Here is a 25,243-nt window from a genome sequence, read left to right on the forward strand (position 1 = left end):
CAGGGGCCAGGCATGGAGGTTCCAGAGGCCTGCGTTGGGGTGCCACAACGTGCCCTTCCCCTGCAACGGAAGGTCCTTCGTCAGGGGAATGGGCCAGGGGGGCTGTCGTCAGATCTACCAGATCCGAGAGCCAGGTCTGGTTGGGCCAGTATGGCACCACTCACCAGAACCTGATGCCCCTTTCTCTGACCTTGCACAGGACCTGTGCAAGGAGGCTCACTGGGGGGGAAGGCGTACTTCCGCTTGTCCCGCGGCCAGCTGTGTGCTAGGGCATCCGTGCCGAGGGGACCCTCGGTCTGGGAATACCATAGCGGGTAATGGGTGGAGTCCGGGGAGGCAACAGGTCCACCTGTGCCTGCCGAACCGCTTCCCACATGAGCCGGCTGCACGGGGATGGAGTCGCCACTCTCCGTGGGGAGTACACTGTCGAGAGAGCGCATCGGCTGTCTGGTACAGGTTGCCCAGAAGAAACGTGGCCCGCAGGGATTCCCCTGCTGACTCCCAAGGAGGAGGCGTCGGGCGAGTTGTGATAACTGCGGTGAGCGTATGCCGCCTTGCGATTGATGTACGCTACGGCAGTCGTGCTGTCCAACCGGACTAGCACGTGTTTGTCCTGCACGAGGGGCTGGAGCCTCCTCAGTGCCAGAAGGACTGCCAACAACTCTAGGCAGTTGATATGCCCACGCAGTCGGGGACCTGTCCACCGACCCGATACTGCGTGCCCACTTGCACACCGCACCCCACCCTTGCAGGGAGGCGTCTGTCGTTCCCACGACACGCCTCGAAACCTGTCCGAGCGGGACCCCCGCTCGGAGAAAAGGTCAAGTCTGACCAGGGTAAGAGAGTGCGAAGGCACTGAGGCGTTACCGTAATCCGCCTGGTGCCGGCGTGCCACGCCGTCCAGGGAACCCGACTCTGTAGCCAGTGCTGAAGCGGCCGCATGTGCATCAACCCGAGAGGGATTACCCCCGTCGAGGACGGCATGTGCCCCAGGAGCCTCTGAAAATTCTTCAGCGGCGTCGAGGGATTCTGACTGATCAACCTCAGACAACGCAGCACTGACTGTGCACGCTCGTTGGTGAGACGTGCTGACATACGGACAGAGTCTAGTTCCATACCGAGGTAAGAGGTGCTCTGCGCGGGGGAGAGCTTGCTCTTCTCCTGGTTGACCCGGAGGCCTAGACGGTCTAGGTGCCGAAGCACAAGGTCCCTGTGCGTGCACAACACATCTCGCGAGTGTGCCAAGACAAGCCAGTCGTCAAGATAGTTTAGCACTCGCACGCCTTGCTCCCTGCCAGGAGCTAAGGCAGCCTCCACTAGCTTGGAAAAAACCCGTGGAGACAGGGCCAGACCGAATGGCAGGACCCTGTACTGATTCGCCCTTCCCTCGAACGCGAACCGTAGGAACGGCCGGTGTCGGGGGAGAATAGAGACGTGAAAGTACGCGTCCTTCAGGTCGATTGCCACGAACCAATCCTGGTGACGTACCGAGCCCAGGATGCGCCTCTGCGTCAGCACTCTGAACGGCAGCTTGTGCAGGTGCTTGTTCAGGTGCCGCAGATCCAAAAATGGGCCGCAGCCCCCCGCCCTTTTTTGGGCACGATGAAGTACTGGCTGTAAAACTCGGACGACATCTCGGTTATAGGGACGGGTTCGACCGCACCCTTCGCCAGAAGGGCGGCGACCTCCTGCCGAAGTACGGAAGCATTCTCTCCTCGCCCCGAGGTGTACAGAATGCCACGAAACTTGGGGGGGGCGCCTGGCGAATTGGATCGAGTAACCGAGACGGACCGTCCTCTCTATCCAGTGTGACGGGCTGGTGCGCTACCAAGCGCCCAAGAACCGTGACAACGGGACCAGAGGGACAATCTGCCTCACCGTGCCGGGGGAGGCTGGTTCGGTGGCTGACAGTACGGTCACCTCGCACAGGGGGGACCCCCAGGGAGGTTGACGGCTCTGTATGTTTACCTGCTTCAGGCGGCCCAACGCAATGTCCGGAGGAGATTGCGGTCGGCGGCCCGATCCATCCCATACACCGTCTGGACGAGAGTGTTGTGGAGGAAAACCCAGGGGAGATTTGTCTCTTTGAGAGTATGTGGGCGCCGGACCCTGAAAAGGGCCCAGACTCGATGGAACGCGGCAGGCAGCGTCCTTTTCCGATCCGGCATTGGAAAGGCCGGGATTCGGGCCCAGTAAAATCTCCCCCTGGTTCGTCCCGTCAGGGCCGCTTTAAAGAGCCTCTTGGCGGGCTGCTGACGGGGAACAGATGCCCTCTTCCGCAGGGGTCCACCTCTGGTGGGTCGTCCTCTGGGAGGTTCCTTAACCGGAGGGCCGCCGCGGGAGGGCAGGGCTGCTGGGAACCAGACTGTGCCCGAGACCATGCCGACCTGTTGGCGGGCACGTTGCCGCGTGGCAGGATCTGTTCGATCGCCTCAGTCTGCCAGACCGCGGAGAACTGCCGTCCTCCACGGTATCACCAAGCAGCCCTGCTTGCGAGATGGGCGCATCCAGAACCGACGTTCTGGGCGCCGCTCACCTGCGCAAGACTAAGCCACAGAAGCCTCTCTTGGACCACCATTGTGGACATCGACCGACCCAGTGCACGTGCCGTGGCCTTCGTCGCTCGTAGCGCGAGGTCTGTGGCAGTACGTAGCTCTCATACGAGTTGGGTCGAACTTCCCGTCGTCCAAATCCTTCAGGACTTACCTGAAAAACCCGGAGGACCGCCATGGCGTGGAGGGCGGAGGCGGTTCGTCCAGCAGCACTGCAAGTCTTCGACGAGTGTCGAAGAGCTTACGTGCTCTGGACGGGAGTCTAGGTCGAGCCCCCCCCAGTGGCAGCTGTCTGCGGGCACAAGTGGCCCGCGACTGCACGCTCCACGCGGGGAACGTCAACATAGACTCTAGCCGCCCCACCAACCAGGGAAGTCACAGCCACAGAGCCCTCCGGCCTGAAACGCGCCAAAAGGAGCGCATTCCAGGACTTGGCGAGCTCGTCATGCACCTCCGGGAAAAATGGTAACGGAGCGGGGCGTGGCTTTTGACCACGCCCCCGAAACCGCGCATCTAGCCGCGAGCGTTCCGGCGAGGATGTTGTTACACCCTGCAACCCGATGCACGCGGCTGCCCGGGAAAGCATGGCCGACATCTTAGCCCGAGTCTCCTCCGGAGCTCTCTTCCGCATCCGATGCCAGCAGGCAGCTGTCCGACGCAGCGACACAGATAGCGTCATCATCCGTGTGCGAAGTCTTACCACTATGAGACGGCCGTCTGCCGCTCGTAGGGGACGAACCAGGTGAGCGTGAAGAGGTATAGATTGTCCGCGAGCGTGAAGCTGACGGAGCGACATCTATCGCGTCCCTAAATCACCCCCGCCGCTCGCCAAAGCGGTCAACCTCGCCGAAACGGCAGCTGAACACGCCTGGGAAACAGACGGGGTGGTGGCAGCGCTCGAAAGAACGTAGCCAACCGTGACCGCAACACCCTGATTGCTATGTCCGCACACACGGGACATTGCATCAGTGAAAACCTGCCTCAGCATGCTTGAGCCCCAAGCAAGTGACACAGGAATCATGGCCGTCAGACTCCGGGATGAGTCTGTCGCACCCAAGGATACAGCTACGAAACATGCTCGTAGCCGGAGGGACTTACCTCTTAAGGTCTGTAGCCTTCTGCCGAAACGCCCAGGGGAAGTCCACCGAAAGGAGAAGTCCGCTGCTCCGCGTCATAAATCCAGCAGGTTTTTCTCGAAGTCGAGTATCGCGTGTAGCATCAGCAAACACACAGGTTCCGAAGAACAAAGGATGAGTGAATGACCGCCGCCATCTTCCTTTATACCCGTATGCACGGGGCGGAGACTGGCGTGCGCGTGCCATTCGCCAAGCCCATTGGCGTTTTATTAATTAATTATCTCGGAGAAGGTAGGTTCTCAAGATCAAACCCCAGTCAGTCTCTCACAACGTCGAGAGACTGACTGAAGGGGAACTGCCCGTGCACAAGACATCAAAACAAGTAAGTCGTTACCGAATTCATTCTCACTGGTTTCAGGATTGGGTCACTAACAATTCATGCTTAATGTTTCTTCTCACTCTTTCATAGGTTCAGCCAGACTTTTCTTCATCTCCTCTGAACACATGCGACACTGACAGCGCAGAAGAACTGCCCGTGCACAAGACATCAAAACAAGTAAGTCGTTACCGAATTCATTCTCGCTGGTTTCAGGATTGGGTCACTAACAATTCATGCTTAATGTTTCTTCTCACTCTTTCATAGGTTCAGCCAGACTTTTCTCCATCTCCTCTGAACACATGCGACACTGACAGCGCAGAAGATCTGCCCGTGCACAAGACATCAAAACAAGTAAGTCGTTACCGAATTCATTCACACTGGTTTCAGGATTGGGTCACTAACAATTCATGCTTAATGTTTCTTCTCACTCTTTCATAGGTTCAGCCAGACTTTTCTTCATCTCCTCTGAACACATGCGACACTGACAGCGCAGAAGATCTGCCCGTGCAAAAGACATCAAAACAAGAAAGTCTTACAGTGTATGGTGAATAAAAATCATGTAGCGCATGACCTGACAGAACAATGACTAGTAAATTGAACAGTTCACATTTTTTTAATAAGCCGTTCCATCCCTAGTGCTTGTTAATTTATCATAAAGTGGTTTGTAAGATCATCCTATCATTTGTCATTTATTTACTCATAGTATTAGGACCTCTGATCTCAGGATCAAGTAGTAGTCAGTGTGCAATTATTTATTTTTTAGACTATACACTTAAGATGATAATTTTACACATCATCTGTGCATGTGTAAGAAGAACAACATGGGTAAATTGAATTAAAATAAGGTCTGCCCCTAAATGTTTTCTTGTTTCATTATAACTATTATATGAATGAGTTGTGTTTTGTTCAAACTGGGCAAAGGATTTATAGTTCCCAGCATTCTTTGCGGAAGACTAAATTTGGAAGTGTTGCTCTGTGCTTGTTAGTGTTTATTGTTCATTTCTCTTTTTTAGAAGAGTTTGTTATATTTAAAAAAAAATTAAACCTGAAAATCTTTTGAGCTCTGTTAACTTAACACATACTTCAACGTATACATAATGTTGCATATTTTTGATTTATGTATAAACATGATTGAACATTGTCATTGTTTTACAAGCATAAGTGGGAAACTTGAGTAATGTAAACATAACTTTAATATGTGCTACTGAAAAACATATATTTGTGTTTGGGTAGTGTCATGGAAAGTTGTTCTTGTAGTTTCAAAACATTGCTCAGACAAGAGGGCCCAGGTGTCGAGAAATTTACTTTATTTGTTCATCCCAAAGCATCTAAAGTTTACAGTGTTTTCCAACCCATAGCTATAGTGAAATCCCTCAAAGGAGGGGGTCTCTCTTAAACCAATCAGATCTGTTCCTGTTACCTTCTTTTGTCTTGTCATTCCACCAATAGATGTATGCATTGGTCAAGTGTCAAGCTTGGGTCTTACAGACATTGCTGGAGTTTACTTTACTTTGCTCTTAAAACATAAGAGACCAAACATGCTTAATAAGTGTAAATACATGATCACATTATAGTATTAAATCATACACAACCACCTTTGATTAAATATAGTTTCAGCTCAATCCGATCATAACACTAATACCTAATTATTCCAGTTTCTCTATGAATACTTCTTAATATATATATATATATATACACATACACACACATACACATACACACATGTGGTTTTGTAAAATCATTAAAGGCAAGTATATATGTGAATATGTGATATCTTCACAACATCTACACATATTCACAACAAGTATATATGTTGAAGACAAATAAGTATGTGGTCAAATAACAACGTGTGCCCTTTTGACCGTAGCCAGCTTCTCTTTAACTCTCAACAGTAGCAGGCGCCTCTTAATCATGTACCACGACTCTGGACACCTTTCCTCCCTTCTTGACCAATTCCCAATGTTCAGATGCAAAAATCCTATACCTTTTTCATGTCCTGGTAAAAACAAATATATCATGTCCTGTGCCCCTTAACACCCTGCAAGATGCTCCCCTGAGAGCTGCTCCCTTGGGAGCCCATAGGAGCCCATATATCTCATGGGCCCCTGTTCATGATGCTCCATACTCCATATCTGCAAGATGTTTATTCCAGATGCCCCTTAGATGAAAACTATGGTGCCCTGTGAGCCTGCAAGCCCACCCACTACAAGTATGCCTATACCCCCTTGCAAGATGCAAGCAAGATGCCCCAGACATCTAGAAAACAACTCAGAAATTACACTATAGTAGTTATGAATAGCAGTTAGGAGACGGAAGAAGCACTTTTTGTTTAAGCTTCCATATGTGTATTATACATTTACTGTGCATGTTACATTACATAATGTCATTTTATCTTATATTGTGTTTGGAGAACACTGCTGACATCCCGCAGTAAAGCAGTTCGACAACAAACAAACAGCAAACCCACCGAGACATCTGTAAGACTAACACATGTCATATTGAATATGACTCTTATGGTTTGTGTGTTTAGTTCAGGCTTCATATAGTTCAGTTATTATTGAGGTCTTCATCCTGGATTCATTATACTCTTACTGTAGCTCAGCGGTAAGAGCATTGATGTATGTGGGCACACACCTATGTATAAATGTAAAGGGTAAGTCTCTTCGGATCATAAGAGTCTGCCAAATGACTAAAAGTTTTCATTTCCATCCGTCATGTTAATGTGCAATATGTTGCCGTCATCTATTCATTAAAGACTCGTTCAGGTATAACTTCTTTGTGTTATTTATTTGTTAACTTACATCTCAACACACTGGTATAACATCAGCACACGAGCAGCAGAAAACACACTTGTAGAGCTCAAGTCAAAATAAAAGGCCCGTTTGTTCACACATGGGCACAATAGCATACATCAAAAAACAAAAGTAACTTACATAAATAATAATATGATTAATGACAACATATAACTCAACAGTTACCATTACAAGTTTAAGTAAACTACTTAAAACACACCTCTTCTGCAAATACTTGATAAATGAAGAGAAACCGTACACGAACCGTCTCTCTGTCTCTCTCTCTCTCTCTCTCTCTCTCTCTCTCTCTCTCTCTGTGTCTCTCTCTCTCTCTCTCTGTGTCTCTCTCTCTCTCCCCGCCTCCGCTCCCGGTGACGTCAGTTTGTTTGTAACGCTAGAAGAGCTCCGTCCCTCAGCGACTCACAAGAGTGAATTTCTGCTCAAGTCTGCGATCATCGCTTCAGTTCATGTCGGATATCAAGTGTTTGAGCGGATCATCTTCCATGAGTGTCCCAGGTACAGCTTTCACCGAGGATAGGAGACCAGAACCTGGTCCTGTCACGGCGCTGTCCGATGGCACTACACACGGTATGTGTTTGTTTTGTAAACACAGTGAGCAAACATCTTTAACGATGATTTCTGTGTGCGAATCGTCTCAATAACACCAGAAAGCGTTTGACATGTTTTTATTTGCATGTCGCGACATGTCTAAACAGTGTTTGTGTGACTGTGTGTGGTTATCTGTATATATTGTTCATAGTATATACCTACTGTCATATTTTCATAGTCCATATGCCCACTGTATTATATTCTCTCGTGTTGTATTCTGTATTTATTCACTGTATATTCTGCACTTCTGGTTAAACCTAAACTACATTTCGTTACACTGTACTTGTATATGTGTGTAATGACAATAAAGTTGAATCTAATCTTATGTGCTGAGGTCACTGCAGCCGGTACCTTCACGATTATAGTTCTTCATATGCGTTTAACGATTCATCCAATACAGCGATTATTGCACATTTCTGGAAGTCAATCTGATGAGAACTTTTATTTATGACAAACATCCATGATGTTAAATCTCTAACAAATCACTTTATGGTCAGATGGACTTCTAGCATATCAGGTCCCTGTCAAATGTTCTCTCTGTCTTCACAATCATTTCCTTAAGTCAGGGGTCAGTTGTGGCCTAATGGTTAGAGCGTTGGGTTTGTGATCAGAAGGTTCTAATCTCAGTGTCAGCAGGTCATGACTGAAGTGCCCTTGATCAAGACACCTTACCCCTGATCGCTCTGCAGTAATGTGACACTGTAAAAAAAAAACTACTTGTAAGTCGCTTTGGATAAAAGCGTCTGCCAAATGAATAAATGTAAATGTTATGTGTCAGTTGTGGCTTTTGTTTGGTCATTTTTACAGTGTGTTTTTCTGTGTTGTAGAACAACATGCCAAAGATAAAAAGAGGAAAGGAATCCGTGGCTTCTTTAAGAAAACTTGGAAGGCTATGAAGCGTCCCTTCAGTCGCAGCTGCCACGAGACCCAAGTGGAGACTATTGTACAGGACGAGCCCGTCCCGAGCACTTCAGGCCTCCAGCGAAAATCTGACAGAGAACAGACCGGTCCCTGCCAGCCACCGACTACAGCTTCTCCACCCAAAGAGGCCCGAGCCGATGATCTGGAAGTAGTCAGAATCATCCAGCAGGACCCTGCGCTGCCAGTTGATGCTTCAGCAGAAGACATAGATAGTGTCAGCCCACAGGACAATGAGGACCAAGGTGAGATGACAAACCTGGACATTTATGATGATAACAGATATATCATACTTCTGTGTGCCTCAGTCGGAAAAGCCAAACACATGATCAACGTTCTCTTTGTTTTTGATTATCACTGTTGTTGTTCTGTGCTTTAGAACAACATACCAAAGAAGAGAAGAGGAAAGGAAAGGGTGGCTGCTTCAAGAGAGCATGGAAGGCTTTAAAGCGTCCCTTCCGTCGCCACCGCTGCAAGGACAGAGAGAACAATAAACAACAAGGTGAGGTGATAAAACCGGGCAAACCTAGACATGTATGCAGATAACAGCTGAATGAATGACACGTTTTCTGTCCGCCTGAGTCTGAAGGGCCAAATACATGATGATATACAGTAACACACACTTCTGTGTTTTAAAATAGAGAGCAAGAAAGGAAAGGGTTGCTGCTTCAAGAGAGCATGGAAGGCTTTAAAGCGTCCCTTCCGTCGCCACCGCTGCAAGGACAGAGAGAACAATAAACAACAAGGTGAGGTGATAAAACCGGGCAAACCTAGACATGTATGCAGATAACAGCTGAATGAATGACACGTTTTCTGTCCGCCTGAGTCTGAAGGGCCAAATACATGATGTAATACAGTAACACACACTTCTGTGTTTTAAAATAGGGAGGAAGAAAGGAAAGTGTGGCTGCTTAAAGACAACACGGAGTGCTTGTAGCCGTCTCAAGTTGGCATCAATAAGAAAGGTGCAGTTAATAGATTATTTCCTCCAAAGTTGTCCCAACTCCTTGGATGACCACATGGACTACTTCCGCTGCCACCACCACCACTGCTGCGAACACCATCACAGCTGCTGTTTGACAGAAGAGCAGATTTATTTAGGTGTCCGAGAGCAGATCTTGTCGACGGTGCCTTCAGTCACTCGCCCCTTTCTGAACTTCCCAGAACAATGTAAGACGAAACAAATGTGCATGTCATCATTTATGCTCATCATGACTTTAAATGTTATTTTTGGGTGTGTGTTTGGCCTCTGGCTTATAATTTCAATCAATGCAGATCGAGTTGAAAACCGCAGGAAAGAGAGGAGGCATCCCGTCATGCGCTTCCGCTCCAAAACCAGGGTGGTGCCCACGCTAGAAGGTGAGATGACAAACAGTAATTGTGTAAACCTGGACATTTCTGTTGATGTTCTTTTCGTTGAAATAGTTCATTGAAATAGGCGAATACGTGATAATCACACACTTGTAATTATAGTTATTTGTTCTGTGTTTTAGAACAATGTAGCAAAGAGAAGAAGAAGAAAGGAATCCGTGGGTTCTTCAAGAGAAGGTGGAAGGCTGTAAAGCGTCGCTTTTGTGATCGCGAGACCAGAGTGGAGGCTTTTGTGGAGGCCGATCCCGTCCCGTGTGCTTCCGGCCTCCAGCAAACGGCTGACAGCAAACAGATCCGTTCTGAGTGTTCTTCTGTCCGTGTTTCCACTGGCACAGAGAGTGTCAACCTCCAGAACAATGACAAGAACAAACAACACAGTGAGATGAAATAACCTGGACATTTATACTCACAATTTGCCTTTTCACGTCGATTGTTGTGACTGTTATAATCACTGTTCTGTTACTTTGTGTTTTAGAAAAACGTGCAGAAGAGATGCGCCAAAGAACACCGCTGTCTGTTCCCCCGATGTTTAAGCCGTCTGATGGTGAGTCCTCCAGTTACTCAATCGCCTGCGGTTATATTTGAAATTTCACCCCGATGAAACTAACCACAAACATGACTGGACAATCACATGAATTGGCCACATCATATACAGTTATACTACATTCGCTGTGTCTGTGTGTTTTTCAGGAATATTTCGTTCTCTTTATCAAAAGGAGTACGTGGTTTTAGGGGAGGAACGCTTTGGCCAAGTCAGTTTGGTAACCCGAAAATCCGATGGCCAAAGGGTAGCGCTATTTCACCAAACATTTTACTCTTTTTGTACCTAGAGATGAATCAACACATGTACGCATTAAATGGATTGTGATATAATCGTGTTTTTTTTATTTACAGCTCGCTGTCAAAGAAGTCCATAGGCCTTTTTGGATCAATTTCACTTATAGTATGGTAAGTTGATCAATCAGAATGCATTTATGTGTAGTTATTCAATGGCCTATGACACGATACAATTAATATGAACCTGCAGTAAACAAGAATATAGTCCACAGAGCTTTGAGCAGGTCAGGTGTTTGTGATCGTATCTACATAACGTCCATCCAAATATAAGCGGGAAATGTTTACGATAGCGAAGTAACCCTGTCTTATACTCTTTTCTCTAGGCTGGTTATACCGATAAGGTGATGACCGAAGTGGCAATGATGACTCTACTGAAACAACCTCCCACGAGCCCCTACGTCATACAAATGTTGGAGTGGTTTCACGAGCCCTTTAATACGTTTATTGTCATGGAGGACCCTGGTTCCTGTGTTGTATTGAGGAAATTAATCGACCATAATCCGCTGAACGAAAAGATAGCACGCGTCATTATGCGTCAGGCAGTACAGGCAGCACAGCACTGCATTTCCCACGGCGTCTTTCACTTCAACATCAGTGCAGACACCATTCTGGTCAACACAAGCACTTTGGACATCAAGCTGTTTGACTTCGGCTTTTCGGAGTCATATACTGGCAAAATATGGCATCAACGTGCCGGTGAGCTAGCGCTTCGAACCGTTGTAAAAACATATTCATCATTTCGATTTTTCACTGATTCCCTCAACTCTGATAACTTCTTTCTCACAGATGACGAAATACCGTACGTGTACGAGTACAGAGCCATCTGGGCAAACGTCTGGCAACTAGGGATCCTCCTGCGGCAAATGATCGACGGACCTCACGATCCTTACTCCATTTTGACCTCTCAGGGTGAGTGAAGTGACAAACAAATGTTGCCGTACGTTAATAGAGCAGATGTCATATCTAGCAAGTACCAGTGTAAAACCGTCCTAAATGTTTCCGGTGTGACCTTGGCATTACGTCATCAGAGACTTGATAGAGTTTAGTTAAGATGATCAGAGGTTATGTGTGTCAGGGGTCATGACTAACCAGATCTCTTCTTCAAACTTTTACAGCATGCAGAAACCTTATGAATTGGTGTACATCCATTGATTCAACGAAACGGCCAACGTTGGAGCAGATCTTACCTCACCGCTGGTTTACCCAAGGAAGACATCTAAAAGTTTGACAGACACGTGTTCATTTTTAGTAATTTAGTTAGCTGGTCATTTCAGTGTTTATTTATTTTCTGCATAGACTTAGACTGTATGAGATTGACACTACACTGATATCATTTTTAGTAATTTAGTTAGCTGGTCATTTCAGTGTTTATTTATTTTCTGCATAGACTTAGACTGTATGAGATCGACACTACACTGATATCATTTTTAGTAATTTAGTTAGCTGGTCATTTCAGTGTTTATTTATTTTCTGCATAGACTTAGACTGTATGAGATTGACACTACACTGATATCATTTTTAGTAATTTAGTTAGCTGGTCATTTCAGTGTTTATTTATTTTCTGCATAGACTTAGACTGTATGAGATCGACACTACACTGATATCATTTTTAGTAATTTAGTTAGCTGGTCATTTCAGTGTTTATTTATTTTCTGCATAGACTTAGACTGTATGAGATTGACACTACACTGATATCATTTTTAGTAATTTAGTTAGCTGGTCATTTCAGTGTTTATTTATTTTCTGCATAGACTTAGACTGTATGAGATTGACACTACACCGATATCATTTTTAGTAATTTAGTTAGCTGGTCATTTCAGTGTTTATTTATTTTCTGCATAGACTTAGACTGTATGAGATTGACACTACACTGATATCATTTTTAGTAATTTAGTTAGCTGGTCATTTCAGTGTTTATTTATTTTCTGCATAGACTTAGACTGTATGAGATTGACACTACACTGATATCATTTTTAGTAATTTAGTTAGCTGGTCATTTCAGTGTTTATTTATTTTCTGCATAGACTTAGACTGTATGAGATTGACACTACACTGATATCATTTTTAGTAATTTAGTTAGCTGGTCATTTCAGTGTTTATTTATTTTCTGCATAGACTTAGACTGTATGAGATTGACACTACACTGATATCATTTTTAGTAATTTAGTTAGCTGGTCATTTCAGTGTTTATTTATTTTCTGCATAGACTTAGACTGTATGAGATTGACACTACACTGATATCATTTTTAGTAATTTAGTTAGCTGGTCATTTCAGTGTTTATTTATTTTCTGCATAGACTTAGACTGTATGAGATTGACACTACACTGATATCATTTTTAGTAATTTAGTTAGCTGGTCATTTCAGTGTTTATTTATTTTCTGCATAGACTTAGACTGTATGAGATCGACACTACACTGATATCATTTTTAGTAATTTAGTTAGCTGGTCATTTCAGTGTTTATTTATTTTCTGCATAGACTTAGACTGTATGAGATTGACACTACACTGATATCATTTTTAGTAATTTAGTTAGCTGGTCATTTCAGTGTTTATTTATTTTCTGCATAGACTTATACTGTATGAGATTGACACTACACTGATATCATTTTTAGTAATTTAGTTAGCTGGTCATTTCAGTGTTTATTTATTTTCTGCATAGACTTATACTGCAAGAGAGCGGCACTACGCTGATATTTTTGTTTTCATGTCTCATCCTCAGGTTCCAGAGGACACCCGAGGCCCAGCTTCAGTATCGCTGTGATGCTCATCCTTAACAAAGGACACTCTTGGTGGTTTTTGTTCTATTATTTATATGATTTAACTGCATGCATTCCACAGATGTCACAGCTTACATTCTCTCTCTAGTGGCAGCTGTGTAATGTTAAAGGGATATTTCAGACAAGATGTTGGTTGGAAATCTCTTTACATACTGATAGCAGTCAAGAAGTATTGTGGTCAAATAATATTTTTTTATATATCTTTATATATATCTTTCAGAATATATATTTTCTGTGAAAGGCGTAGGACAAAAAATGATTCGCCCAATCAAAACGCTCTGGCCGAAAGCTGTGACTGGTCATGTTTACATTTTCAGCCATTGTTCACCCTGTTCACGCAGACAGCATGCGTCATAAAGCACGCTCACACCTGCTGTGTCAATGTAGGGAGAATGGCAGACAAACAGCAACAATTAAAGTGTCCTGCGGAACGGACAACAAGTAAATCTACCAAACAAAGTTTTTGAAAAAGCAAAGACTTGAATCAACATCGGTTTAGCTTTAACATGGAGACAGCTCCGGCAGGCAAAGGGTCTGAAAGACGATAACATGGTTTATGTACACGAAACACATCCATGTGTTAGGAGGAGGCGTGGCTTTGGACGGCCAATTGCATAGGTTATATTATAATTTCGGTGATAGCAGGCTAAAGTTAGCACCTTTCCAAATCAACCACCCTACCTTTAAGGCATCCTAACTGAATATGGTATTCTTCTAGAAACCACGTATCATTTTACTTCCAAGCTAAAGAATGGGAGTGAAGGAGCTGGACATCAATGTTAATAGTGCCGTCAATATGGATATTTCTCTTAAACAAACTCATCGATTCGCTTCAGAAGACTTTTTTTAAAGACCACAGAGCCGTGTCGAGCTGTTCTTTGATCGATGAATGCACTCTTTCTATCGCTTGGAAGTAAAATGATACGTGGTATTATAACTCCGACTGCAGTATTCTTCCAGAAGAAAGTCATATTCAGTCAGGATGCCTTGAGGGTGAGTAACACATTAGAAGATTGTGAATTTTGACTGAAATATGGCTTTACTCTGTGTAGCTTCAGGTGCGGACTATCGGCAGGTGCACCGTGCTGATTGCCTCCGGTTTCATGGGATGCTGATTGTGCAATAGGGGACTCGCCACATGTGCCAGAGGAGAACTGCCCCTCTCAGTTAAGTCTGGTTTTTCCAAAGGTTTTTTTCTCCACCTGCACACAAGTGGAGTTTTGGTTCCTTGCCACTGGCATGCTCACTGCGAGACCGCTGACACTGCTTCTAGTTTGCAATTAAGATAACATTATACGTTAACCTTATTTATACGTTTAACTGCAACACCGTTTATTCACACATTGGGGGATTATTGCAAATGTTTCAGGCATATTGTAACTTTTAACCAGACAAATTCTACTGCCGCTGCCACCTGAGCAGCTTCATAGCGATTTCAATCACACTCTGTTGTGTGTTTCTGATCGGTCCCTGCTCAGGGTACCACATGGTTTCCAAACAATATTTCTACATTCGCCGGTTTCATCAGCTTAGTAAACAAATTCACATATATTCCGCTGTCCACTGGGAAGCTTATAAACCGACATTATTTACGACATCGGTAACAGACAACTGTGCTATAAACCACCTGGAGGAGCTGTGAGCAAAAGTTCTATAATGCTGCTTTAAGGGGAATAAACGTTAATATTATACTGTTTTTTTTTCTGAAATATGAGAACCTCGATGACCTATGGGGACGGCAAATGCGACCTCCGGAGGACACCTGAAATCCTGGCCAGGACAGGTCCGGGAAAAAGGGCACATACATGTATGGTCAGCATCAACTCTTTCTGCATAGTAACTCATTACAATCTTCAGACTATCATCTTTCCAGTAAGTACTATTAGTATTAATCATTAAAAAATGTCATATACAGTACAGTGTACAGTGCTTACTAGTACTATGAATAGAAAAGTCTGATTTCAAGCTTAGAGTTTTTCAGTTAAAGCCACAATATTTACATTTGGTCCTGTAGATGGTGCGCTTTGAAACAGCAAAAGGCAAAGCTAAATGACGTAATGTAGGAGAGAGGATTTATGGGACATGTCGTTTTCACCATCCAAGGGCTTATGGAGATCGCTCATCATGTTCACGGACGAGGTAAAGAATGAATTATATTTTATGTCATCGTAATGATATAACCACTTCTGCATTTGCGTATTGCCCTAGTTTCTACAACCGGAAACTGAGGGTACTGCGGAGTATTGGATATTAAGGCCCAATCCCATTTCTACCCCTTACCCCTACACTTTCTCCTGTCTTGATTCTCTTTTGATTCGAGGGGTTAGCGGAAGGGCCATATTGCCATTCAAACTAACATTTTTCAGGACCTCACTTCAACCGAAGGGTTATGAAATTTTCCAACAGGGCTGCTTATGCGATTATAATGTAAGCCTTTTGGCTTTAATAAGGATTTAAACAACAAAGAATCATCTTCTATGTGTTAAATTTAATATTGTTCAGGTATTTGTCTTGATCTCTTGAAACGTTTATAAAAAGTTGCTAAATTTTACTAACTTAACACTTTACTGATTGCACAACAGAACCGCAACATAAACAACTGCAAAAAAAGTAATTGTAACAATGGCCGTCTCCGGAATGCAATCACGAACGGGGTCGTCTGTTCACATTCGCCCTCAGATTCCCCGCCCGGACAGAAGGAGAAATCCATGGAATGCGACAAAAAGGTCAGGGTCACTTTTGGATGCTGATGATATGCATACGTGTCTTTTGCATTCGCGTTGCGTGCATTCGCAGTTATAATACGTCAGTCACAGAGGCCACAGCGTCCGTTCAGGCCCCAAACGATAGCGGGGACAATATCCCTGTATTTTAGACAGTTACAATGTCAGGCGGGTCTTCTTTATACAGCACGAGCTGCGCAGTTATCAAGTCAGGCGTCGCTTCATCTGCACAGTGCAATCTTCTCAGTTATATACTCATGCGCGTCTTCGTTACACAACACAGGCATTATTCATCACACAAAAGTCACGTCATTCTTCTACTAACCAATGAAAAGGCCTGTTGGCAGAGTAACACAAGTAGCCCCTCGACTTGATGGGGAGGCGCAAGATCCTAACATAATATGTATTTGTATGGATTTCACATTAGTGCGCACATGTTTTTCATATGTGTTTTCTTGAACATCCAATACTATACATGTATATGTGAGCAATGTATATGTGTGTATGCACGCTTTTATATATGTATTCATAATCACAGTTTGATTTAAACCCTATACGGCGCCTCATATTCTCGCTCCAGCCACTCACTCGCTCTGTTTGTTTTCATTACAGTGTGCTCCTTAGCACTGGGAGCTCCCTCTGCTGTCCATAAGGTGTCTCTGCTCACCAGCCATTTCAAACCCATCCTCTAGTATTTGGGCCACGCCTTCTAATTTGCATACACTCCTCAATCCTCAAATGCCCAAATCCTCAAACCTAAATGGCTAAACGATTAAATGCCCAATCCTATATACCAGATTAATTTTCGATTTGGACTTTTAGTTTCAAATTTAGACTTTTAGTTTGCAATCTGACCCAATAATCCCCCCAATACAAACATAGCAGCAGCTGCAGTACTTCAAAGGGGAGGGGGGAGTGAGCCATTGGTTGTAAATCAGAATCTGACCTCTAGATGCCGCTAGATTTTACTTATTTTTAACTACTTTTCAATAATACAAAATGGTAAAGGGCACAACAGAAGTCAATTTGAATTGTTTTGAATTTAATTCATAACTAAATGACAACATCACTAGCTATACATCAATAAAATAAATGTGCAAATTGTATTCAAATGCAATTGGAAGGTTGTTCTTAAGAAATGGACAGACCATGCAGCCACGACTCGGACGGTCTTGCTCTTTAGGGGGAAAAGGGAGAAGAAGTAAGAAAACCACTCCAGTGGAATATGCATTAAAGCAGTTAAGGATCATTCAAGACGGGCCATCTCTCCTTTCTGTCTCTATTTCATTTCTTTGAATTGGTTCCTTCTTATTTTAAATAAAAATATAAAGGCAAAAACATTTAATGGTTCAAGTGGGGCTGCGCGATATGAGGAAAAGCTGCGATGTGCGATAACATTGTTTAATATTGTGATGACGATATGACTTGAGATAAATATTGAAATGTGAATGTTATCTATACTGTTCCCATGTCTTTGTGCTTTAATAGGTTCTTTGCGAACCTAAACATTGAATCGCCTATTCCCACTGAATCAAGTATATAGTATACTACAGTATTTTTATGAAGACACAAATATTACTTATCCATCAAAAACTTCTTACTTTGGTTTTATTATGTTCCCAACACTTTGCAGGGTGCATAACATGATGTGAAGTCATGATTCTGAGCTGGTTGTGTTCAGGTGCTTTGTTGTTGAATAAAAATGGAGGACGCCAGATTCATGTTTGTGTGTGTCTTGGGAAATTGTTATAGCCTATATATAAACTATGGTAATAGTTTAACCGTACATCCTACTGTCAGCCTGCTGACTATTCTAGAATATTGGTGAATGCTGTTTTCGCAGTTTATAAAAAATGGTTATACATATATGTACTAATTTAATGACAAGACATACTGTAAGGCAGGCCCGTCGCGACAAGGCAAGCAAACCAAGCAATTGCTTGGGGCCCCGAGCTGGCCGGGGGCCCCGAGCTGGCCTGGGGCCCAAAGACAACAACTGGTTAAGAATAAAATGCAACGACAAACTGAGCGCCCCTTTGACAGTCAATGCAGTAAAGTGCAATGACACTTTTATTGGGATCCCCCTCAAGGGGCCCCTTTCGTGATCTCTGCTGCCGGCAAAAACAAAACCTCCGTCGGCAGTCATGAAGCGGAATTATGCTTCAGGATCCCAAAAAAGAAAGAAGAGAAAGGAAGAGGAGGATAAGAATAAACAAGATAGTGGTAAGTGATAAATTACACTGGATAAAATAGCTCTTCTTGTCTTGGTGTCATTTTGCAGCAGGTAGGCTTGCAAAAATATGTTAGCTAACGTTACCTGTAACCTGCCTGACGGCAAATGCTGCTTGTAACGAACAGTTAGTGCAACTTCGGACGGAATATGGTTACATACTACTGTAATATGTTTTTTAACGGGATAAGGAAGATGCAGATCTGTTCCAGAATCACTGTTTATCGTATTTAATGACATGACATTGCTATAGCTTTGTAATAGGTTTTGATGAAAGTGGCATAACGTTAGCATGCTATACTAACTATTCCACCGTGATGATCTATTTACCAAATGGGGGGGTTAGGAAAACCACACAATAAATTCCGTGCATCAAACATTAGCTTGGGATGTTTTTAAGCATTAGTAACCCTTTACAAAGTGTTATAAATATCTGGTCGTCTATCTATGTAATGTTTATTGATATTTTAAAATGGTTTCTTAAAGGTTTTCAAATAATGTTTAATCATTACCCGATACCTAATATATTATATGATAGATATAATGTGTGTTACAATAAACTGTTAATTTACAGCACTACTAATAATTAGTAAACATATAATTATAATTTCATTGTTTGTTAACAGTAAAAAGACTGTTTGCTAACAGTTAAATGACAGTAAACTAAAGATTAATTAACTATCAATTTACCATCTATTAATGATTGTTATTATTAAGTGTTACCATCTTTTCTTTCTCCCTCAAGGTGCTTTGCTTAAATTTCTCAGCCCTCAGGCTCTTCCTAAGGAGACCTCCACTGATGATGGTAGAGTGAATTTCTCTCACTGAGCTGAGCTGTTAATAGTGACCTCTTTCAATATGCTAACAGTGAAATGGTAAAACGTACTTCACAGGTAATTTCAGATTTTTTTTTCAATTATTTTCCCAGCTACACCATCAACTTCATCCTCAACATCAGATGCATCACTTCTCAGTGCTGATGTTTCCTCCATAGCACAAGGTACCACCACAAGCTCTAGAATTACAGCTGATATCCTGCACAGCCCAGAGTTTAAACTGATAAGTGTGTGCTGTCATATTGTTAGAAAAACAACAGTGCAAATCACTATTGAATTCCCACCAAACTGTGTAAATACCAGTCACTTTAGCCCATGGATATTTCAGAATGTTTAATATACAGTAGTGCCTGTCAAATTTCTAGGTGTCAGACACTCAGTGATGAATTCTGTACCTCGACAGATGGATTATATTGATAAAAACATATTTTTTCCCCAGCTACACCATCAATAGCATCTCTCACAGTGGAAGACACTGCATCCAGAACAGAAATTGAGTCTGCACCACTTCCCAACACTGAGGTTAGCTCTACAGCTCAAGCTACCTCAAGCACTGTAATAATAGCTGATGACCATGAAAATGTTAAAATGTTCACATTATATGCAACAGCAGTATTTGCACTGTAATTTTATTTTATTTATGCACAGTATATGCAACATGAGTATTTGAACTTTAAACATGTTTTGTTTATGCACTGTTTATGCAACAGCAGTTTATGCACTGTAAACCTTTTTTATTTATATAAAGTGTGGTTGAACTTAAACTTTATGGCTATGCTGTGGTTCCTGTAGGCTTTGCGTGTGTGCGGGCGGGTGGGGCGGGGATTTGGGGGGGCCTCCATGTCCATTTTGCTTGGGGCCCCCAAATTCCTTCAAACGGCCCTGCTGTAAGGCACTACGCCCATCTTGGGAACCAAAATGATTTCCCAATTTCCCAGAGGGGAACGCGACATCAACAGGCGATGTGCTATTTTTACCTACACCAATTAAATTAAATAAACGTCATTTATTATTGTTCATTGTGTAACCAGTGTCGAACTGTTTATATTGTTATGTCATAGTATGTGCTTTTGCGTGCCTGCATGTGCTTTTGCGGATGACAGATTCACAGGAAATCTGTGGCTGATGTTTCACACGTCATTTTAAAGCTCATGAACCTCAGTGTACAAATTAAAACATTTACAAATACCCACAGGTATGGCATGAATGTATGTGCAGTGTTTGAGTGCTATAATCTCACATATAGAACCAAACCATCTGGAGACTTGACATAACACTGTACAGTATATTGTAAAATGATCAAATAACAGATGTGAAATCCAGAGGTGAATGACATTCAGAAAGAAGCTTTATTATCAGCTTCTCTTGTGTTACCACATCCCCTGTCACCAGAAGAGCTCGAGATCATTCACAGGAGAGCAAGAGTTTGTGATACTGCTGTTCTCATCATGAAGATTTCACAAACCAGGATTCTTCATCTGAATCTCTGCGTCTTTCTTACTCTACTGACTCATGCAGGTACATTTGAATGTGATTCACTTTATTATATTCTTCAGATTTGTTGATAAATACATGTGCTGTTTAACTCGTGTTATCAGATCTTATAAAACATTCAGTGACTGAGGTCTTGTGTGTCTTTTCATCAGATTCTGAATCCAGCGGTCACAAGATTCAGCATCATGTCTACACAAGCGTCTTTATTGAAGACACAGTGACACTTAACTGCAACACAACTCTTCATAATGAAGATTTCACATGGAAAATATACAACAGTGTTATTTTTAGTTACGACTGGTTTCATAACAGAACTCTGACAAACTTCACTTCAGATAGGATGTATATCAGTCCAGCAGCTCCAATGACACTGAAAATAAGTCAAATACAAACATCTGATGCTGGAAACTATTCCTGTTATAATACTAGAACAACAATGAGATGGATATTAACAGTAACAGGTTACTCCAGGATTTCTTTGACTGTATTTTCATCATTCTGAGGGTCGATTGACTGATATGAGATCAGAATTGTTTGCTTTGTGTTTTGCAGAAAATACACCAGAAGTGTCAGTGAACCACAGATTATTCTACATCCTCATCTCATGTGCTGGAGTTATTACGGTCTGTCTGATGATCGGCTTCATCGTCTGCGTTCACTGGTGAGGATGTCAGAAGCATTATTATTGATCTCCCACACACATCCTTTCACTTTCAAACACATTTACTTGCGATATATTTATCAAGTATTACAGTTGTGTGCAAATGCTATACACCTGCATAAGGTAAATGCGAGTAAAACAGTCAAATAAAAGTCCTCATTAAATCAGTTTATGATATTACACCTCACTCGATTGCCTCTGCTTCTGGGTTTTACATTTTAATAATATATATATATATATATATAAAGTAAAATAAAAATTGTTTGTTTAATTATTATTTAAATATGTATTCTTTTTAGTGTTGCAATGGTGGGGGTATTTCAGTTTGAGAATGGTGTACATGTGTATCACATTTAATGTGTACGCCTACATTATACTGTATATACAGTATTATACTGTCACTCGGTGTCTCTGCAAATGTCACATTTTTGTTATTATTAAGATTTAAACAAAACACAATGTTTTCAATCGACAGGAGAAGGTCAACAAACAGCAGAGATGCAGGTCACAGAGTAAGTTTACGTTCTTTCACAGTAAATGATTCTACGAATAGACCGAGCAGTGTTATGGTTAACAGGATGTGGGGGTTTTATTTTGTATTTTCCATCGGTCACAGAGACGAGCCAGCAGAATAATGAATGACAACAGGATCTATGAGGGCACAGCAGCTGTCGAAAGTGACGAGCAACGTAATCACACCATATATGAAAATGAAACAAATTATTTTCAATAAATAACCATTAGTGGTTCACATGTAAGTGCAGTCTTAACAGAAACAGCTAGATTCTGTAATGTGTTTTTGACTTTATCATATGACAAAATGACTCCCATGGCTCAATTAAAATCTGTAATACAGCTCAGTTTATTTAATCTTTATGAAATTCTGTAAACACATTACACTATATTTCCCTTTAAAGGGAAAATCGTTCAAGTAATGGTCCTGTGGTTTTTTGTGCTGAAGAGTGTGTAAAGTTCTGTAAAATGGGGATTTTCTGTGACGGGAGAATCTGTTGGAATGACATCTAGACATAGTAATAAAATCATAAAAACTGGAAAATTATCAAATATAGAATACATGATATTATAAGTTTGTGAGTGTTCCAACAGTGCAAATGTTCATTTCAACTACTTGTACAAGCAAAAAAAACAAAACAAACTTGATATAATTGCCCTAATTTGACAGACATTGGAGTTGGAAAATAACCAGCTGTAAATAAATGGTAGATATACTATTGTTTTTATACAGTATATTTATATTTAGAATTCACCTTTTTACAATCCGCTTCAGTCTACTCAACCCTCGCATATGTTTATTTATTATTGGGATCAGTCATCGCTTTATACATTCAGAACAGAACCTTGTTTAGTATTTGTGAGTTATTGTACCACAAATAATATGATTTTCTGATCGGATCACTTATCTGACACTCTATGCCCAACGGTCCTACATTATTATAGTGTATGAATACATTATTAACAGTCCTACATTATTATAGTGTATGAATACATTATTAACAGTCCTACATTATTATAGTGTATGAATACATTATTAACAGTCCTACATTATTATAGTGTATGAATACATTATTAACAGTCCTACATTATTATTATAGTGTATGAATACATTATTAACAGTCCTACATTATTATTATAGTGTATGAATACATTATTAACAGTCCTACATTATTATTATAGTGTATGAATACATTATTAACAGTCCTACATTATTATTATAGTGTATGAATACATTATTAACAGTCCTACATTATTATAGTGTATGAATACATTATTAACAGTCCTACATTATTATAGTGTATGAATACATTATTAACAGTCCTACATTATTATAGTGTATGAATACATTATTAACAGTCCTACATTATTATAGTGTATGAATACATTATTAACAGTCCTACATTATTATTATAGTGTATGAATACATTATTAACAGTCCTACATTATTATAGTGTGTGAATACATTATTAACAGTCCTACATTATTATAGTGTGTGAATACATTATTAACAGTCCTACATTATTATAGTGTGTGAATACATTATTAACAGTCCTACATTATTATAGTGTGTGAATACATTATTAACAGTCCTACATTATTATAGTGTGTGAATACATTATTAACAGTCCTACATTATTATAGTGTGTGAATACATTATTAACAGTCCTACATTATTATAGTGTGTGAATACATTATTAACAGTCCTACATTATTATAGTGTGTGAATACATTATTAACAGTCCTACATTATTATAGTGTGTGAATACATTATTAACAGTCCTACATTATTATAGTGTGTGAATACATTATTAACAGTCCTACATTATTATAGTGTGTGAATACATTATTAACAGTCCTACATTATTATAGTGTGTGAATACATTATTAACAGTCCTACATTATTATAGTGTGTGAATACATTATTAACAGTCCTACATTATTATAGTGTGTGAATACATTATTAACAGTCCTACATTATTATAGTGTGTGAATACATTATTAACAGTCCTACATTATTATAGTGTGTGAATACATTATTAACAGTCCTACATTATTATAGTGTGTGAATACATTATTAACAGTCCTACATTATTATAGTGTATGAATACATTATTAACAGTCCTACATTATTATAGTGTATGAATACATTATTAACAGTCCTACATTATTATAGTGTATGAATACATTATTAACAGTCCTACATTATTATAGTGTATGAATACATTATTAACAGTCCTACATTATTATTATAGTGTATGAATACATTATTAACAGTCCTACATTATTATAGTGTATGAATACATTATTAACAGTCCTACATTATTATAGTGTATGAATACATTATTAACAGTCCTACATTATTATAGTGTATGAATACATTATTAACAGTCCTACATTATTATAGTGTATGAATACATTATTAACAGTCCTACATTATTATAGTGTATGAATACATTATTAACAGTCCTACATTATTATAGTGTATGAATACATTATTAACAGTCCTACATTATTATAGTGTATGAATACATTATTAACAGTCCTACATTATTATAGTGTGTGAATACATTATTAACAGTCCTACATTATTATAGTGTATGAATACATTATTAACAGTCCTACATTATTATAGTGTATGAATACATTATTAACAGTCCTACATTATTATAGTGTATGAATACATTATTAACAGTCCTACATTATTATAGTGTGTGAATACATTATTAACAGTCCTACATTATTATAGTGTATGAATACATTATTAACAGTCCTACATTATTATTATAGTGTATGAATACATTATTAACAGTCCTACATTATTATAGTGTATGAATACATTATTAACAGTCCTACATTATTATAGTGTATGAATACATTATTAACAGTCCTACATTATTATAGTGTATGAATACATTATTAACAGTCCTACATTATTATAGTGTATGAATACATTATTAACAGTCCTACATTATTATAGTGTATGAATACATTATTAACAGTCCTACATTATTATAGTGTATGAATACATTATTAACAGTCCTACATTATTATAGTGTATGAATACATTATTAACAGTCCTACATTATTATAGTGTATGAATACATTATTAACAGTCCTATTATTGATGCTTTTCCATGAAACCTTTGGGTCTTGTTTAAAGGAGTCATATGACACGGCTAAAATTAATATTATGGTTTGTTTTAGATGTAATTCAATGTGTAAACACGATGTAAGGTTCACGAACGCTATATTTATATCATACTGTGCATGTCTGTATCTCCTCTTTGCTCCGCCTCTCTGTAGCATGCAGGTTTCTTACAAAGCTCAGGCCTCTGAACAGCAAGGTGCTGTGATTGGTCAGTTAACCAGAGCGTCGTGATTGGTGGAATACTGCAAGCGTGTGATGGAAATGTATAACGGCTCAGGATCCAGAGCAATTGTACTGACGGGTGATGAAATGTCATCAGTGC

General features: G+C 41.0%; 2 protein-coding genes across 4 annotated transcripts in view; both read left to right on the forward strand.

The window, feature by feature from the left end:
- Positions 1-25,243, forward strand: part of cUnh2orf76 (chromosome Un C2orf76 homolog) — a 292,668-nt gene that overhangs the window by 50,619 nt on the left and 216,806 nt on the right. The window lies entirely within an intron of this gene.
- Positions 20,499-22,310, forward strand: LOC306898452 (uncharacterized protein). The gene is made up of 5 exons (XM_079463946.1): positions 20,499-20,620; positions 20,749-21,057; positions 21,149-21,257; positions 21,733-21,769; positions 21,874-22,310. The coding sequence occupies exons 1-5, from the start codon at positions 20,551-20,553 to the stop codon at positions 21,988-21,990; spliced, it is 642 nt and encodes a 213-aa protein (XP_079320072.1). The 5' UTR covers positions 20,499-20,550; the 3' UTR covers positions 21,991-22,310.

This window comes from Barbatula barbatula (genome assembly GCF_947034865.1).
Source record: "Barbatula barbatula genome assembly, chromosome: 9".
Taxonomy (NCBI): Eukaryota; Metazoa; Chordata; class Actinopteri; order Cypriniformes; family Nemacheilidae; genus Barbatula; species Barbatula barbatula.